Here is a 20,356-nt window from a genome sequence, read left to right on the forward strand (position 1 = left end):
TGAACTCTCCTTTATCTACTAGACATCTACTAGTGTCAAAATAATTAGAATACACAGTGGAAGTTTCTGAGATGAGAGTTTATTCATACATACATTACTGAATGGCGTACCGCACGCTTCATGTCACTTCTATTCATTAACATTCATGACGTTAGCAACTGTTGCTAAGGGGGGGACACGCTCCTGTTTGTCCCCAATAGTAAATGAATGGAAATAGTGTGCAATGGAGATATTTACAGATCTAAGCCTACCAATTCTGTCCGAAAAGGATGTCCCTGGTGCCAAATTAACTGGTAAAGATGTGGAAGAACATACAAATGTTCAGTTAAAGAGATGGCTTGAGTGTCGAGGGCTGAAAAAGAGCTGAGCTGATCCACACCTTTTTCCTTACGCCACTGACAATGACGTTCTCCTGTTTCAACAAGCTATCCTTTACCGCCATATGCCCTGTCTTTCTTATATATTATATCCTCTAGTTGCCTTACGTCTCTCACCGTTCTTGGGGGTAATTTATATTGTTAGTTTTGTGTAGCGATCGCAAATTCTACTCAGTGACAGCTAACGAACACTTTTAATTTTTTTATCAATAACAAAATCTTTTAATTTATCTACACTTCCCCCTTTCTAAAGTTCTTTTTTTACAACAGAAAAGGTAACAATGGTGACAGTCAGATAGCACTTTAATTTTTTTCAGGTCATTCATTGTCAGACAGAAGCAGCACGGCATATATATACATATACATATACTGTATATATATATATAATCAAACTCTTTGGCTGCCATTGAGTGCACTAAATGTCCAATCAAGTTGAACTGGAACCCGGCAGCGAATTAACATGTGTTCATCTGCTGCCAAAACTCCCAGTTCAAATGGATTAGATTTTTTACTAGTGACAAATTCAATGAAATTCACAGTGAAGGTTCCTGATGTGAGAGTTTATTCATACATTTAGACTGACGCCGTAAATGACAGCAAAAGACTTATGATCATTGTTAATTAATCTGTCCCAGGGTCAAACTGACACCCTCTTGAAACCTTTATTAACCCCTATGCCGCCATTGGCGGTGATAGACGTGCAATTCAATGCCAGAACTCCTAGTAAAATTGGATTTGGCGTCTACTGATACTGACATGAAAAACAAGAAACCCATACGCACGCTTAACTATGATGATGCAACAAATGCAACAGGTTGTGCATAGGTTGGAGAAAAGGAGAATTACTAATGGTGAGTATTTTAAGACATTTGGGAGCCCCATTAGGAGTTTTTCCAATTGTTTCATAGTAAAAATGTTCCCAAACAAATATAATGTACAGAATTTATTTCAATATTTACCTGAGAGATTCTGATTGCGCATTATTTTAATGTTCTGCTCCTGATCTCAGTGCTCTGTTTTAGTAGAGTTGCTGGCTCATTACACATTTCAGTGTATTTTCTCTCTTTGTGTTTACACTGTTGAAGTCAACTTATTGCCCATCATGGGTACTCTTATCTGTGAGGAAAAACAGGTTTAAACAAAACTTTAAGCAGTTGGTTATAATCCCACATTTTATACTATAGTCACAAGATGCCTCACTGATGTTTGACCTCTCAAGTTTTCGTGCATTAAATGTATTTGACCAATTCTGTGTTATCTTTTTCCAGATTCAATGGAATGCTCTACATCGACCTGTGCAAAAATGGTGACATAGATTTTTGCGAGCTAAATGCCCGCTTTGGGATTCGTTCAATTATTGCTGACCCAGTCACCTTTAAATCCAAGAGTAGCTATCTAAGTCTGGCCACCCTGCAGGCCTATACGTCCATGCACCTCTTCTTCCAGTTCAAGACCACCTCCCCCGATGGATTCATACTATTCAACTCAGGAGATGGGAGTGATTTTATTGCTGTGGAGCTAGTAAAAGGGTAGGTATTAGAACATTGCACAGCTCACAAGATCCAATACATGAGGAACGTGTTCAGAATCTGCTTCTACATAGATCCTATTTCTCAATTTAAATGTGTTTAGTAAGGGAAAGTCTATGATTATGTTTTTATAAGTCCAATGCATGTTTTGGCAGCATTTCCAACCGGGTGCTGTCATTGCGCCATTTTGCGTTGGGGCCGTTCGATAAACATAACATTATAGTCAATGGAGCGTGTATTTTGAAATAGCTATAGATTGCTCATTTTTTTACTGACTGCCTGGGATGAGATGCAGTAATTTTACTGCATACTTAAAAATATTTACTGTACAACATTTTCTCAACTTCCAGCCTGAACCATAAGCACAATAATACGGTTTGTTATAAACTACTGTTGCCCATAACGATAATAATATCGCTATTGGTACTATCATCGTTTTATTCATCATCCAATTCCCATATTATGACGGAGTATAATGGCCAAACGAAGAGGAAAAAAATAGGACTCTGAGAATAAAGTTATCACGAGATTAAAATCATAGTATTAGTAGTCGAATATTACGAGAATAAAGTCACATTTTTACATTAGGTTATATGTAGAGATTAGGGGTGTAACGGTACACAAAAATCTCGTTTCGATACGTACCTCGGTTTTGAGGTCAAGGTTCGGTTCATTTTCGGTACAGTAAGAAAGCAAAATGCAAAATATAAATGTGCTAGTTGTTTATTACACACCTTTGTGCTTACAACAATAGGAACATTAGCCTATACAAAGCTAGAATTCTGCTCAAAAAATAGCGGGTATTTAAAGATAATCCAACAACAATTTGCCTTTCAGATCCCGCTATTTGATCAGCTTTTTTTCTGAAAGAAAGAAGTAAAAAAAGAGAAACTCAATCCCAATGACAAAGATTTTAACATGTATTTTACAAATGAAATGCCTCAATGAATCATTTTTTTTTCTTATGAGCGGTTTTCAAAAGCTTTATTGGTGGGTTTTCTCAAGTTAAAGCGCCACACAGAAATTAATAATTTTAACTGTGTAAGCAGGATCTGTGTATTATTCTTATTATCTAATTACAGGTGTTTTAGCTCATTTCAATTTATTTTATTTAAATGGGCTATTATTTATTTTATTATGTGTTTATATTTTACAAATGTGATGTAGTATTCATTTATATTGTATATTTTATGTTGTATAACTTTAGTTCCTATGTTAATATTAGTTCCCACTTGTTTTGTTGTGGTAGGAGGGTTTTGTATTGAACACGGGGCCGTGTTGGTTATTATTATAGCAGAGAAGACAGCAGTAAATCAACAAAGACAAGTCAACTGTGCCCCGATCTACCACTCAAGAGATCTGATGGACTCAAAAAGTGGGTTACGATTGCATTATTAGTTTGAAAATCGACCGGATCCCCCGTATTTTTACACGAGTGACTTTCGGTCTGCCCGATCCTAGCTACCAGTAGGAGTATTGACGTAGGAGGGTCGCGTCTCGCGTCAAATAATAAACTCTGCCGTTCTTTTCGCGTGCGTCGTGTTGAGCCGCTTCTGGGACGCGTCAAACACGCGGCCGCACTGCAACTGGTGTGCTGATTGACTTTAACGCCCGCGTTTCACTGCGTTCTCGCGGCAGCCACGGTGTCACGCCGTTGACGTTTCTGGGTTACACTGTCGTACCGTGTTGGTCCTCCTTATAGTAGAGAAGATGGAGTAAATATAATCTACACAAAGAAACTGTAACCCAATCGACTCACAGCCTCAAAAAGTAAGGGTTAAATTACGTCAGAAACTCGTTCGGTACGCCTCCGTTCTGAACCTAGCACCACGTACCGAAACGGTTCAATACAAATACATGTACCGTTACACCCTTAGTAGGGATGCAATATGGCTAATGTAGCTAAATTAGCTGATACTTACTTAATGTAGTGCTTCGCCGCCTCCGTTAAAATCAACAATATTGAGAGCATCTCGTAATACTAATACTTCATCATAGCACTCATCTGAAGTAAGACAACTTATTTTATGTACATAGCAGCTAATTTAGCTAAATTAGCCGTGCTGCATCTATACTTATAACGACTTTTTCACACTTTCTAGTACTCAGACTTTAATCTCGTGATATTACGACTTCATTCCCGAACTCATACTACTACTATGATCTCGTACTCATAATATTATGACTTTAATCTACTAATATTACAATGCTTGCATGAGTTCATTCTTGTAATATTACAACTTTTTTTCTTATACTAATACTACAACTTTAATCTTCTATTCCTATTTTTTTCCTTTCTTTGTTTGGCCCTAAAACTGTTGTTGTACCAAATGAAACCAAACAAGATGATCATTTTTACTAACATGAAAATGTTTTCCCTTGCAGCTATATCCATTACGTTTTTGACTTGGGAAATGGACCTAATCTAATCAAGGGGAAAAGTGAAAAGGCCCTTAATGACAACCAGTGGCACAATGTGGCAATCACCCGAGACAACAGCAATACTCATACTCTGAAAGTAGATGCTACAGCTACAGGTCAAAGCATAAATGGGGCCAAGAACTTGGACCTGAAAGGTATGCAAAAAGGCTACTTTTTCGTGATCATTTGAATTAATTCTTTCAGTGCCATTCACAATTATCATCCTTACGCTGTGAATTAAAATTAGTTTATCAGTAGTAGACATCCAGCCCATTTGAAATGGAAGGCTGGCAACGAATTAACATTAGTTCATACGCTCCCACTTCAACTGGATTGGACGTCTATGTTCGTCAATTGTATCCAATGAGCTAACCATTCTTAAATGAAACAAATCCTTTTTTAAATTACATTTAGAGACACAAAAAGAAAATTACAGGATGACCCCAAATTTGGACAGGCGTCATTTTTTAGATTTTTTTTTTTTTAATGTTGGAATATCGAGAGACTGTAGCTATAACTACTAGTACAGTACAGTACAGTACTATTTTATAGTTTTCAGAACACCATATTAAAAATAAAGTAATTTTAGCTGCAGTCTCTTTTTAATTCCCAAAGAAAATGAAAAACAAACAAAAAAAAGAAATTACGCCTATCTAAATTTGGGGCCTGTTTTTTGGGGGGGAGGGGCCAGCCCGTAATCATTAATCTGGCCAACATTTTTTTTTTTTTTTACGTTTTCTTTTGTGTTGCCCCTATCTCCCTCTTTCTCTCTTTTTTTAAAATTTGTATTTTTTTATTATTATTATTTTTTAAACTGATTCTGTACAATTTTTGCTCACCAATGCTTTTCTACCATCGGGATTTTTGTGTATGTTTTTATTTTCATGCAGTTGGCATTTTTTTATTTTAGTAGTATTTTATACAAATTCCTCCTATAATTCCAACCTATTTCAGTTGTCTTCTCAGTCCTCTGCATAATTCTTGCCTTTTTTCTGAATAATTGTCAACATTAGCCTGTCATAGTTGACAGATTTTAACATATTGGAGCAGCAGTGCAGTAGAGTCAATGTCACATTGTCCCTTTTTTGGTCTCCTGTCTCTGGAGTTGTAAAAAAATATTATTATGCTACATATTGTCACTTTGGGGCTATTTAATTAGTGCCGGTTTTAAATGCACTTCAATAAAAATATTGCACTGCAATCATTTTTCACTGCAGAAAAAAAGTTCATCTTGAGTTTATAGAAAAAAAACTGCGGTCAGATTTGATTCAGCACATGAACATAACGTAAGAATGAGTGTTTGCATCGATACCACATATATATTTTCTTGTCAATCAGTGTTATTGTTAAAGTTTATTGAAATAATGATCTTGGATTGAAATGAATTGAATTTTCATCTCATTAGGTGACCTCTTCATCGCTGGACTCGGCCCTGGCATGTATGGTAGTTTACCTAAACTGGTGGCTTCCAGAGAGGGTTTCCAAGGCTGCTTGGCTTCAGTGGACCTAAACGGCCGTCTACCTGACCTCATTAGTGACGCCTTGTTTCGTAGTGGGCAGATTGAGCGTGGATGTGAAGGTACACAGTCCCTCTGGTCTGAGCCTGACTTAAACTTCTACAATATTAACTTCAACTCCAGCTCCGGCAGCTCATTCTACCTGCTCAATGCAAACAGTAGCACTGTAGCCTTGCATCCATATGGACGTTCTGCCATCGTCTTAGCCGTACTTGTTGCCTCCCTTCGTCACTGCTGAGGCAAAGTGTCAGAAACCTCCTCCAAATGTAGAACATGTTTAATCAGCCACATTGGCTGCTGCCTGACACTGGAATCTTAATCACCAATGCTAATACAGTCACACAAAATATGACGAGGTGCTCTACTTTTGTAAAGATTGTGAACTATATTGTTACATCAGAGGATATTTAATCTCTTGATCCCTGTTAAACACATCAAAATCATTGGGGGTATAACAAAATATAGAAAAGCAAGGGAAAAAAATATTAAAATTGAAAAAAATACAACAAAAAATTGGAAAATCAGAAATTTGGAAAATATAAAAATAATGAACAAACGAATAGAAAATATGTAGAAAATTCGTGAAAATGTAGAATAAAAATACCTATAAAACATCAAATAAATTGGAAAAAAGGAGGAAAGTATTAATTTTAAAAAATAATCTTTGATCATTTTCATCAATGCCTGCCATTGAAGGCGTGAAACGTCAATCCATTTTGACTTAATTTATATTTTAAATATATACAATGAAAAGCATTGAATATAGAACATTACTGTAAATTGAAAAATACAACTGAAAATTGGAAAATCCTAAATTAAAAAAAAAAAAAAAAATCTATACATACATATTAAAATATATATAGAGTATATGGCGGAAAACACTGAGGTGACTTGAAGTTCTGCTCTGAGACCCCCAATTTGGCCATATTTCAAAATTGTCCTATATGCATGTGTGATGCATCATTGGAAAGCTTAAAATCTCTAAAATTATCTGGCGGAGGAAAAGTTTGAACAGGAGGGCATTTATTTCTTTTTTTTTTAAACCCCTAAACCCAAACTCAAGCTGAGAGCATGAGAAAGCATAATTAAAGCCACCATGATTTTAATGTGACATTATTGCGAACATACCTTGTTTCGATCCAAAAACTGTGTAGTATATCTCGCCGAGTGTAGAGACACAGCTGTGAATGGCCACAGCCGGACTTTTTGGGGATTTTATGGGGGAAACACGGTATTATAACAAGGGTCATAATGCAGAAATCGCTGACATCTTTTTCAAATATTTACCCTTTTAAATGTTTTTTCAATTTTCTTTGTTCGAATCGATTATTTATCATCTGAAATATCGCGGGAAATGCGACAGTCACAAAAACAAAACAAAAAAATACAATTAAGCGATAATTATAAGGTAGATATCCTGTACAGACACAATTTTTTTCATTGTCACATAATTTGTTTAAAATATGCGAGTAAGTAATTTTTTGTCGCTTTTTTTTTTTTTAAACTAAATTTTACACATCAACCAATGATTCTCAGCTAAAAATGACAGACATTTTGAATAATAAATATAGTTACTTACCTTCTTTTTATGGCTTGGTTGAAACAAAAGATGTTGCGCGGTGTCTGTAAACGAGGGACTCCAGGGTAAAAGGGACAAATTTAAGATAGTTTGGGTGCTTAATGCGCCATGAAACTGCTATCGCACCATATGGACATATTGTTCAACATTCAAACACAACAGTTCTTTTGGCCTAAAAAACAGCAGTTTATTTTAAAGAGGGGTGCAAGAGCAGAAACTGCTTTTTCAGCCTTGTCTGTGTTTTCCGCCATATATATATACAGTATGTATATATAAAGAAAATGTGTTGAAAATTCAAATAAAAAGTTCATATAAATATTTTTCAAAAATGAGGAATGTATTATTTATAAAATGTTTTAGTAGTTTTTTTCTTTTCATTTATTTATTTTTATAACTCATTGGCTGCCATTGATGGTGCAAAATGTCAATCTTTTTTTGGACTGTGAGGGATGAATGAACAAAATTTCCCGGTCAAAATTAATTGGACATCCATCACCGGCAGTGACACTGACATTTGTCATTTATCATTGTCAATGGTAAGCAACAAGGTTTTTTTGTATTAGTATAATAGAAATAAATATTCAATAATAATCGTCATTCTAACATTCTATATTAGCTTTTACTGTATCTCCTACTAATTTGAATGAATTTTAATTTTTAGTTGTTGTTTTTTCAATTAAATTTTTAATGTTTAGAATTTTTGTATTAATACTATTATATGTATTTATGTATTCCCTCAATGTTTTATGTACATTTGTTGACTAGAAATTCAGGCATCAATGGTTTTATGGTCAACCCTATAGGGGGCTGTTTACATGGTGATGCTCCAAGAAGACGACAACTATCATGTTTGCATTTATATGGTTCCTTCTTGGTTCCATCTCCAGTCAAATGATGTCGCAATTCCACGTGAAAATGATGTAGTATTCATGCCAGGCCTTTGGGGGCAGTGCAGTTTTATAAGGCGGCAGCCAGTGATGCACTTCCTTGACAACAACCTCCTCAGCCTGGAAGACAATATAACCGCCCACTCGAAGCAATGGTGTTTTTTTCTTTTGCTTCATTTTTCTTTTGCTTCAAAAGGCACAAAAACGCGAACACAAAATATATTTGAATTAAAAATATTATAAAAGCAACAAATTAAAGCCAATGTTCTACCACGTTTGCTGTTTTAAATGTTTACTAGCTGCGACTGCGCATGCCCATAGTGACGTGTGCGAGTGCTGACGTCATCAAAGCAAGAGCGTTCTATTCATAGGGTTGCGGAGCAATCCCCGCAATTGAATCGTTCCGCTATGGGGGCCGGAATCAAAAGTTTGCGTCTTTGCATACGGTTTTCGCTGTCACCATGTAAAGTCAAGGCCATCCCGCAACACAATCGTAATGTCTTGGTGTCACAGTGTCACCATGTAAATGGCCCATAAGTTTCTATTTAATGACAAACAGCTACAGTCAGCCTTTCACCGGCTAGAAAAGCAGAAAACGCCACCTTTTCCACGTGCCCAGTCCGCGAAGATTGACTTGACTTCAAAATACTTCCGCGTTTTGAATTCAGTTCGACTTAAACTTGTACTTTTTACTATAGCTGTTATTTTTTATCATAGCTGCATCAAAATGGGCTTTTAAAACATTTTGCATGGGAAAGAAGATGTCATTGTGGCGAGATGTTTCCATCTTCCTGTGAAAGTTGTGCTATCTTTTACAATTGTTTTTATCATCCTCTTAAGCTTCTGGTTTCAGCTTTCATATGTTGTTCTTGTTTGCATGGAAATCATTTTCTGTGCAGTAGTTTTATTTTTTTGCCTTTCACATCATTCAGCTGGGCATTGAGTGTATTGTATTTAATTACTGTTGCACCGATAATATTTTTTGGACTCCTGATACCGACTTTGACATTAGCCGATCTCGATACTGCACCGATATCACGTTTTCTTTTTAAAAAAACATATATTTTTAAATTGAATACTAAATTACCGCATACGCTTGTCTACTAGTGATCAACTCATCGGAATTTACAGCAAGAGGATGAATAAACTCTCATCTCAGAAACTTTTTCTGGCAATATTAATGAATTTGTCACTTAAATTGAATTGGATGTCTACTAGTGATAAACTCATTGGTGGGAGGGTGCATCTTGGCCAGAGGACTGCTCATTGGCTGCTATTGACAGCTCTTACAGTTGTGGTCAAAAGTTTACATACACTTGTGAAGAACATAATGTCATGCCTCTCTTGGGTTTCCAGTTACTTCTACAACTCTGATTTTTCTCCGATAGAGTGATTGGAACAGATACTTCTTTGTCACAAAAAACATTCATGAAGTTTGGTTCTTTTATCACTTTATTATGGGTGAACAGAAAAAAAGTCATCAAATCTGCTGGGTCAAAAATATACATACATGGATCTGAAAAAGCGAATCATTGACTTGAACAAGTCAGTAAAGTCACTTGGAGCCATTTCAAAGCAGCTGCAGGTCCCAAGAGCAACAGTGCAAGCAATTGTTTGTAAGTATAAAGTGCATGGCACTGTTTTGTCACTGCCACGATCAGGAAGAAAACGCAAGCTATCACCTGCTGCTGAGAGAAAATTGGTCAGGAGGGTGAAGATTCAACAGAGAATCACCAAAAAGCAGATCTGCCAAGAATTAGAAGCTGCTGCAACACAGGTGTCAGTGTCCACAGTCAAGCGTGTTTTGCATCTCCGTGGACTGAGAGGCTGCCGTGCAAGAAGGAAGCCCTTGCTCCAAAAGCGGCACCTTAAGGCTCGACTGAAGTTTGCTGCTGATCACATGAACAAAGATAAGACCTTCTGGAGGAAAGTTCTGTGGTCAGACGAAACAAAAATCGAGCTGTTTGGCCATAATGCCCAGCAAAATGTTTGGAGGAGAAAAGGTGAGGCATTTAACCCCAAGTACACCATGCCTACCGTCAAGTACGGTGGTGGTAGTATTATGCTGTGGGGCTGTTTTGCTGCCAATGGAACTGGTGCTTTACAGAGAGTAAATGGGATCATGAAGAAGGAGGATTACCTTCAAATTCTTCAAGATAACCTAACGTCATCAGCCCGAAGATTGGGTTTTGGGCGCAGTTGGGTCTTCCAACAGGACAATGACCCCAAACACACATCAAAAGTGGTAATGGAATGGCTAAATCAGGCTAGAATTAAGGTTTTCGAATGGCCTTCCCAAAGTCCTGACTTAAACCCCATTGAGAACTTGTGGACAATGCTGAAGAAACAAGTCCATGTCAGAAAGCCATCAAATTTAACTGAACTGCACCAATTCTGTTAAGAGGAGTGGTCAAAGATTCAACCAGAAGCTTGCCAGAAGCTTGTGGATGGCTACCAAAAGCGCCTAATTGAAGTGAAAATGGCCAAGGGACATGTTACCAAATATTAGCGCTGCTGTATGTATATTTTTGACCCAGCAGATTTGATCACTTTTGTCTGTTTACCCATAATAAAGTCATAAAAGAACCAAACTTCATGAATGTTTTTTGTGACAAAGAAGTATTTTGTTCCAATCACTCTATCAGAGAAAAATCAGTTGTAGAAATAACTGGAAACTCAAGAGAGCCATGACATTATGTTCTTTACAAGTGTATGTAAACTTTTGACCACAACTGTAGATGTTCAATGGATTTGAAGTGTGAGCGCTGACAGCAAATGATCATTTTAATTTGCTGCCAACCCTCCCACTTCAACTGGATTGGATTTCTACTACTTTGAATTCACAGCAGGAGGATGATTGGACGCCACATGACTGGCAGCCATCTTGGGTATGGGGACCAGCAGTTGCAAGCTAGATTTGGAAAAGTACAGTATATATTGCACAGAATCGGCACGTTTTTTCTCAGTACTCGTCGATACCGATGACGTCATTTTAGTGCCGTATCGGTAACCAATACCGGTAATACCATCTTATCGGTGCAACACTAATTTTGATGTTTTTGTTATAGTGGCTTACAGATTCTCATGTTTGAGCAATGTATGTCTGTTTACAGCAAGTGACAATTTGTACTTGTCTGTACTGGCTGTGACAATCTGAATGAGTTCAATAATGATGTTTTTCACTGTACAACAATAAACGAATAGATGATTGATTCATTTTATAAAATAAAATCTCATCAATCAGTTTTTTGGTCTTGTTTAATGTCCATGGCAATCGACTCTCTCATTTTTACGTGTGCTTGTATGTTTACATTGTTTTCTAAGCCAATGCATCATAGTGTCATTTAAATTGCACTATCATTCACTGCCTAGGCTTTTGATACTTGAAGCTATTTTTTGTTTTTTCAGCCTCCATACCATTATAACATTATAAAAGCCCATTAATGATATTTGGTCATTATGTGCCAGTAAGTGGAATACTGTACATACAAGTTTGCTTAACTGTAATGCTTGAGCTTAGTGAGGTGCTTCATTTTTAACCAAGGGTGTAGGTTTGGTCTCAATGTTGGTAGGGACAATATAACCTTAATCATAACCTTCATATACACATTTTGCTGGGGACGGGACATTAATAAAACTAAACAGATTGGGTAATCGGCGGTTAGGGCTACATTTCTCGCCAATAAGAACCTAATTAAATGATAGGCTTGATGATTAATGCAAAATAAATCTTTATTGACCAATACTAACTTTCACACTGCAAATTTACAGTAAAATGTCTTAATCGGTTATTTTTTCTTGGATCTAGTCAAATAATTTTCATCTTGTTTTGAGTTTTAAAAGCTAGTTAACATATTAATGTGTCAGATTCTTCCACTTACTTTTAGTAAATATTACCATTTGTTCTTATTAAGCCTGTACATCTAAAAGTCGGTCATTTTTTCACCATAAATCAAGAAAAAAAGTTTTTCAAATAATATTTTGAACAATATCTAAGCTTGAATTAAGAATGTTTCTTTTTCTATTATTTTCTTTAACCTGTCCAGTTCAGCTGCTTGTCACAGAGAATGGAGATTTGAGTGTCTGATTGGTCTAAACAGTTTTAATATATTACATGGGAGTATGACATACTCCCATTGTGATCATTCAACGTACCTCGTTTATTAGGAGAGAGAGAGACAGAGACACAGAGAGAGAGAGAGAGAGAGAGAGAGAGAGAGAGAGAGAGAGAGAGAGAGAGAGACAGAGAGAGACAGAGAGAGAGAGAGAAGAAGCACAAACAACAACAACAAATACATTGAACCTCCAACACTAACTATTAATATGTTGGTGCTATCATTAGCTAGTTGTATTATTGAATTGAGAACATTTCTGGCAAAATGTACTTAAAATAAGTCTGTAAAGCTTATTTCAGCTAGCTATTTTATATTTCAAGAAATCTGAGTAAAATTTACTTGAAGCAGTAGCAGATCATTTCATTTATTTCTTGTAGATTTACACTGAAAACAAGGGAATTAAAAAAAAAAAATTCTTTAATTTTAAGGATGTGGGTTTTTGCAATGCATGTGTGTTGGTTCAGGTGATACACCATTTGATTCAAACCTTTGTTTTCAAAAACTGCTTAAGAAATATTTTGAAAACTTCCAGAATAAATGTCCGGATTTTATTAGGAAATTTAAATTGCATTATTTAAACACAAATTAGATTAACATACAGAAGAAATACAAACTTGTTAATCATCTCTTAAGTATCCAGGAATGCAAAAATAAATAAATAAATAAATAAACATTTGTCTTAATACCACTCAAAATTGTCTGTCTAAAGAAAATAAATTCAACAATAAAAACTTCTTAGTCAGGGAATAACAAAAATAAATAAAAATGGAGCCTATTATCAGGAAAAACACTACTGCTTTTGTCCACAAGCACAGCCAAACTCAACAAAAAATGAAAGCTCCTTGGGCTGCTTTAAGACCACATAAGCAAAATAAAAATGAAAACTGGACAAAAGGGGGTAAACCTTGGTACACTAAATTTCTTACAGCCGAGCAGAGTTTACTTTATTTCTTACGGTTTAATTAACGTTAACATAGTAGAAAACACATACAGAAGGACACTTCTCCTAAGCAGCTTCTTACTCCGTTAGCAAGTTCACACAGTTTAATGTATTGGTAATGCTAAACTGTAGGGGTGTAACGGTACATAAAAATCTCTGTTCGGTACGCACCTCGGTTTTCAGGTAACTGTTCGGTTCATTTTCGGTGCAGTAAGAATACAAAATGCAAAATATAAATCAATCAATCAATCAATCAAAATTTATTTATATAGCCCTTTACAAAACCCGAAAGGCCCTCAAAGTGCTTTACAACAAAACATGGCTCAAGATAAATAAAAGGCAGGAAAATATTATACAATGACATTTTTAAAAATAAAATAAAACAAAGAGCGCATCGCAATAACATTCCAGCAAGTAAAACAATAAAACAGATAAAATCGAAAAAACATTAAAAAAGCCCTTAAGCTAATAAAACCAGGCTATCCTAATCTTTGTAAAAGGCGAGTCTAAAAAGGTGTGTTTTTAGCCGAGACTTAAAAAGACCTACATCCGTGGTGGTGCGGATTTCGGGGGGAAGGCTGTTCCACAGCCTGGGGGCAGCAACCGCAAAGGATCGGTCTCCCCACTGTTTAAGTTTTGACCTTGGAACATCTAACAGAAGCTGGCCGGTCGAGCGAAGAGTCCTGCCAGAGTTACGAAAAGTTAAAATTTCCGATAGATAAGATGGAGCCTGGCCATTAATAGAATTAAAAACAAACAGTAAAAGTTTGAAATCAATTCTAAAATGGACTGGAAGCCAGTGGAGTGATGATAGCATGGGGGTAATATGCTCACGTCTAGGTGTACCTGTTAAAAATCGAGCAGCAGCATTTTGAACAAGTTGCAGCCGAGAGATCGAGGACTTGGGTAGGCCAACATAAAGTGCATTGCAGTAGTCCAGCCTTGAACTTATAAAAGCGTGAATTGCTTTTTCAAGGTCATGGCGACTAAATGTGCTAGTTGTTTATTACACACCTTTGTGTTTTCAACAATAGGAACATTAGCCTATACAAAGCTAGAATTCTGCTCAAAAAGTAGTGGGTATTTAAAGATAATTGGTCAGCGTATTGGTCAGCTTTCTTTCTGAAAGAAAGAAGAAAAAAGAAGTCCTGTGCTAAAGAGAAAAGCAATCCCAATGACAAAGATTTTAGCATGTATTTTACAAATGAAATGCCTCAATGTATCTTTTTTTTTTCTTATGAACGGTTTTCAAAAGCTTTATTGGTGGATTTTCTCAAGTTAAAGCTCCACACAGAAATTAATAAATTTAATTGTGTAAGCAGGATCTGTATTATTCTTATTATTTAATTACAGGTGTTTTAGCTCATTTCAATTTATTTTATTTAAATGGGCTATTATTTATTTTATTATGTGTTTATATTTTACAAATGTGATGTAGTATTCATTTATATTATATATTTTATGTTGTATAACTTTAGTTCCTATGTGAATATTAGTTCCTACTTGTTTTGTTGTGGTAGGAGGGTTTTGTATTGAACACGGGCCGTGTTAGTTATTATTATAGCAGAGAAGACAGCAGTAAATCAACAAAGACAAGTCAACTCTGCCCCGATCTACCACTCAAGAGATCTGATGGACTCAAAAAGTGGGTTACGATTGCATATTACTTTGAAAATCGACCGGATCCACCGTATTTTTACACGAGTGACTTCCGGTCTGCCCGATCCTAGCTACCGGTAGTAGTATTGACGCAGAAGGGTCGCGTCTCGCGTCAAATAATAAACTCTGCCGTTCTTTGCGTGTGCGTCGTGTTGAGCCGCATCTGGCCGCACTGCAACTGGTGTGCATTGGCCGATTGATTTTAACGCCCGCGTTTCACTGCGTTCTTATAGCGGCCACGTTGTCGCGCCGTTGACGTTTCTGGGTTATACTGTCCTACTGTGTTGGTCCTCATTATAGTAGAGAAGATTGAGTAAATATAATCTACACAAAGAAACTGTAACTCGATCGACTCACAGTCTCGAAAAGTAAGGGTTACATTACGTCAGAAACTCGTTCGGTACGCCTCCGTTCCGAATCCAGCACCACGTACCGAAACGGTTCAGTACAAATACATGTACCGTTACACACTTACTAAACTGTGATTCAGGACAGACTTTCAGTAGTGGTGCGTTTCACAGCAATTATGTTTTACATTACTTACAGTGGGCTGCTGGCCGAAAAATACCTCCAATACCCCTCCTAGGTACCATAATTCTGTACTGTGAGAGTTGCGTGTGTATGTGTGGAGGGGAGGGTCAAGTCATCAGCCCATTGAACGTGTGTTTGAGGAAAAAACATGGAATGGCACATTCAGCAAGTGAAAAAGGGGTAAATGTACTGTATGTCTGAAAATAATGAAAATAATTCACTTAATAATGGTAGGGTCAATTCTATCGTTTCAACAAATGGGAAGACAATCTAAATGACCTATATAACTGAACACATTATCTAATGCAAATAAGGTTGCTTAAAAGTTGGTGTTGATAATTTGAGCCTCCTGAAAAGTTGGTAGTGTTTTGTCCCTACCGTCCCTATGCAAACCTTTGCCCTTGTTTTTAACCCATACAGACGGGCCCACCTACAAATTATTGGAAGTATTTTGATTAGGGTAAGTGCTAGGGAAGAAACTTTTAATTTTATTTTCCTGATTTGTATCTTTTATTGGAGTGGATGTTTTGTGTTTATCAATATAAGGGAGCTTTGTTATTACAGTATTTGTTTCCTGGGCCACACACTCGGTACTCAACTAGGCAACATTCTGTTAAACTTGAAAGAATCAGATTTTTTATCTAGAACATTTGCATGGCTGTATAGCACCAAATGTCACGATTCATGAGAACACAAGCACAGACTAGAGATACACAAACGCCACATATTAAGAAATGGCCATAGAAAATATCAGATCACAAAATGAATCCCTTTGTTCATAGTAATCAATGGAACATTTTATCCCATTAAATTTTGAATAACTCCGAAGCGGATTGATCATAATTTCTGTAATTCTGTTCAGAAAACTCAGTTCCAACCAATGGAATCACTTAAATTTTACTTTGACCAATCAGCAAAAACAATTATAGTGCCTAAATTTAGCTTTTAGCCAAAAACACGAGTTGGAGTGGGTTGTCACAATTTGGATGGGGATGGTTGTCACGCATCCCACTCCAATTATTAAGCTTGTCACGACATATTACACAGTAGTTTTCTAATTAGTCATTAGTCAAATATGAATAATATGAAGGTAAGGAAAGCTCTTATTGTTCTCTAGCTCGATCATTTGATCCTAGTTGTTAGCTTTTTTTTTGTTTTATTTTTTTGCCAAGGAAGGCAGGAAATGCTTTAAACTAGTGTGTCCTTTGACAGATAGAAGCCCTGGTCACGCATTCCTGTGCCATTTCTGACATCAGGAATAGCATACCCCCCTTATTTTAGATGAATCTCCACTGTCATTTCTTACTTTCAACCCGAATTGGAAGCGTAAGAGTGGCTAATCCAAATGAGTGAATGAGGAGCTATTTGTTGATTTTCTGCAGTAGCCTGTACTAGATACAGTAGAGCATGGGTGTCCAAACTAAGGCCCGTGGGCCAACTGTGTCCCACGGCCCAGTTTCATTGAATACAGCCCACACAAGAAGGTTGAGTTCAGCCGACATTCTGTTGCACTTCTGAGCTTCAACACTAGATGAAACTAGACGCTTAAACAGTGCCTCACCATTAGCTCATGGGTCAAAGCCTTACACCCTGAAATGAAGGTAGAAAACTGTCGAATTCCACTTGATGAATGAGACCAGTAATTGCAGAGTAGTCCTCATGAGTCTCATGTACATTAAGATACATACAGTATATTAAGGTTATTATCTTAAAAACTGAATAATATATTTATATACTGTATATCTAAGTTAAGATTACGTTTTGGGTGAACTATCTTAACTTTTTAAAAAACCTTTACTCAATTTTCAAAAAGCTGCTATCAATGAAAAGATTTACAAAATGTGTGGTTAAATTTGGCACTAAAACGTGCAAAAAAAAAAAAGAAAAGAAAAAAAAAAAGCAGAGAACTCGCTTTTTAAAATAGACATAGGATGGATCATATAAAGTACAATTAGAAAGCTTTTTTAGTTGAAGAAAATGACAGTCAACAAAAAATATGGGCCATTTTGATGGTTCAAAGTATCATCCAAAGATTTGGCCAGCTCTAAACATACTGGTGCTCAATGTACAGTGGTACCTCTACATAAGAATTTAATTCGTTCCAGGACCTGGTTTGTGAGTCAAAATGGTCGTATTTCAAGCCGGATTTTCCCATAAGAATACATTAAAATTTCATTAAATCCTTCCACAATCCAAAAACCTACGCCAAATCCTTAATAAAAACTGCAGGTACGATTACAAACAGCAATTAAACAGCAAAACAAATAAATTATAAATACAATTCGGGATAATAATAATAATAATGCAACAAATCGGGTTCTGATGTGGCGGTCGTGTTTTGCATGCTGCTCCTGAACGCACCAGGTGACTGACGACAGAGTAATAGAGGTGCGGTAGAGTTTTTACTTTCTCTTTTCATGTTCTGTTGTTGTTGGCGTCAGCTACTTCGTGTAGCACAAGTTCTGAAATAAATGATTAAAAACCTGACAAAGCTGGCAACCTCCTTCTCGATGTTACAATAATAATAACAATAACGAATAATTTCGTTCCTACTTTCAAGTGTAAGCGTGACCTTTTTCCTTTTTTCACAACCTGCACTAATCTTCTCAGGACTCATGTTGATTTCTCTCACAAGAAACCTGCCCTGCTTCCGTCTTGCGAGAAAACAATGAAATTGCGACGATGTCATAAATCGTTGTATTTCGAGCATGTTGTCATATGTCGAGACAAATGAAGAGTCAAATTTTACGTCCGATGTCGAAAGGATTGTATGTCGATGCAGTCGTATGTCAAGGTACTACCGTATATTGTTATCAAAGGATTTCAAGTTGTCCCTTGAATTCTTGAAAGTAGCCCTGGAGGAGAAAAGTTTGGACACCTCTGTTCTAAATGGTACAAGTGCCAATCAAGACCACTTGAGTTTCGGTTCAGTCCAGATCTCTATGATTTGTGTGCGGGTCCATGTGACTGTGGGGGCTTGTGAACTTTGTAGGTCCCAGCACCACATGTCAGGAGGACTCCTGTGCCAACATGGGTATTTGCATCCAGCAGTGGGAGAACTACACATGCGACTGCTCCATGACTTCCTACACTGGGACACAGTGCAATGATCGTAAGTACATGTTACAATTTTTATATGAGGGACAAAATCAGTCGAATTTGTCGGATTAGAAGAAGTGACGTGCTGATTCAAATGATAAAATATAGTGGGGGGTCTGTGTACCTTTTGGCCATTCGTTTTTCTTTCTAATTTTGGAAAACAAAAAACAGAAAACAAGCCCAATTCCGTTTTTTGTTTTTATGTGTGTTAACAAAAAAGAGAAATGTATCGTCTCACAGTTCCCAATTAAAAACTGCTAATTTAATAACAGAAAACGGGGTTTAATCCGTTTTCTAATATCAGTTTATTGAACTAAAGTCGAAAGACAAAATACGTCCAATATTTGTGTTTTCTACAACATTTGCTTTTACAATCAGCCCTGACCCGGAAGACGATGTTCTTGTTCTTATTCTTCTCTTATAAATTCATTTCATGCAGCTGTAGCAGGGTCTTGTTCATCTTGTTTTAAAAAGAACGTCTTCCAGGTCAAGGCTCATTGTAAAAGCGAACTTGGTGGAAAACAAATTTTGGGCGTATTTTGTTTTTCCAACTTCAGTTCAATAATATGACATTGGAAACATGGATTAAGGCTCATTTTCCATTATTGAATTACCAGTTATTAATCGGGAAAAGGGAGACGATTAATTTCTCGTTTTTTGCCTACACACATAAAAACAAAAAACGGAATTAGGCTCATTTGCTGATTTTTATTTTCCAAAATGAGAAGCAAAAACAAATGGTTAAAAGGTACCCTTGGGGCTTTATTGGCTGAAAATTCATGAAAGACTTTGACACTATACTTTGATTTGACTTCCACTTTTACCACATGCCTTGACAAGTAGGTAATCCGAATGTTCATTCATTTATCTTCTGAACTGCTTGTCCTCACCTGGGTTAAAGATTTAAATTTTGATATTTCATCTAAAAGCAAACAAAAGAATTTTAAATGTTTTTTCTTTTTTTTAATCTTTGTTTACAGTATGATTACAAGTATTTTTGTAGTAAAGGTGTCCTATCATTAGTTTTTCAAAATTCTGGCTTTAAAATCAGAAAACTAAGTTTAAAGTGAGAATTCAGATTTTTTTTCTTCTTAAATAATTTTATTGTTCATATAATGCAGGGGTCTCAAACTTGCGGCCCAGGGGCCATTTGCAGCCCATGGGACAACATTTTGCGGCCACAGTTTGTAGTAATAGTGTTGCCCACACATATTTAGCTTTAGGCAATTACAAAAATATATACCGTATTTTCTGCACTATAAGGTGCATCGGAGTATAAGGAGTACCTTGAATGAATGGTCTATTTTAAAACTATTTTCACATACAGGGTGCACCACACCTGCAGGTAGTCCCCTAGTTACGACGTACCCGACTTACGTGATTCTTTGCTTTTTTTTTTTTCATAATGTTGACTTTTGTTATGTGATGCATGCTTTTGTCTTAGCGCAGGAAGCGTAGAGCAGATAGTACTAATGGCACGTGAGTAAGAACCCAGGTACACACGAAGACGAACATATTTGCGCACACTAAGAAGACAAACATATTTGCGCACACTAAGAACAGCACATGGGCACACGCACACATGAGGAAGAGTGCATTTAGTCGCCACACAGCCGAGTAAATGGGTGGGAGGGTAAGCCTGCAAGCCTGCGCACAGATTTGAAGAATCCACGGAGGTAACACGTGTATGTGTCACTTTTGT

General features: G+C 36.6%; 1 protein-coding gene across 13 annotated transcripts in view; it reads left to right on the forward strand.

Annotated features, from left to right (window-relative positions):
* nrxn3a (neurexin 3a) overlaps positions 1-20,356 on the forward strand; it is a 182,758-nt gene that overhangs the window by 128,221 nt on the left and 34,181 nt on the right. For all 13 annotated transcript variants that reach the window (XR_009067144.1, XR_009067146.1, XR_009067145.1 and 10 more), the window contains 4 exons: positions 1,646-1,906; positions 4,292-4,482; positions 5,733-5,906; positions 18,548-18,667. Coding sequence is in view for 9 of the 13 variants with exons in the window: in XM_057859332.1 (XP_057715315.1) it covers positions 1,646-1,906; positions 4,292-4,482; positions 5,733-5,906; positions 18,548-18,667 (746 nt within the window). In the remaining 4 variants the exon portion in view is untranslated. The remainder of the gene's footprint in view (positions 1-1,645; positions 1,907-4,291; positions 4,483-5,732; positions 5,907-18,547; positions 18,668-20,356) is intronic.

This window comes from Corythoichthys intestinalis, chromosome 15 (genome assembly GCF_030265065.1).
Source record: "Corythoichthys intestinalis isolate RoL2023-P3 chromosome 15, ASM3026506v1, whole genome shotgun sequence".
In the NCBI taxonomy this organism is placed as follows: Eukaryota; Metazoa; Chordata; class Actinopteri; order Syngnathiformes; family Syngnathidae; genus Corythoichthys; species Corythoichthys intestinalis.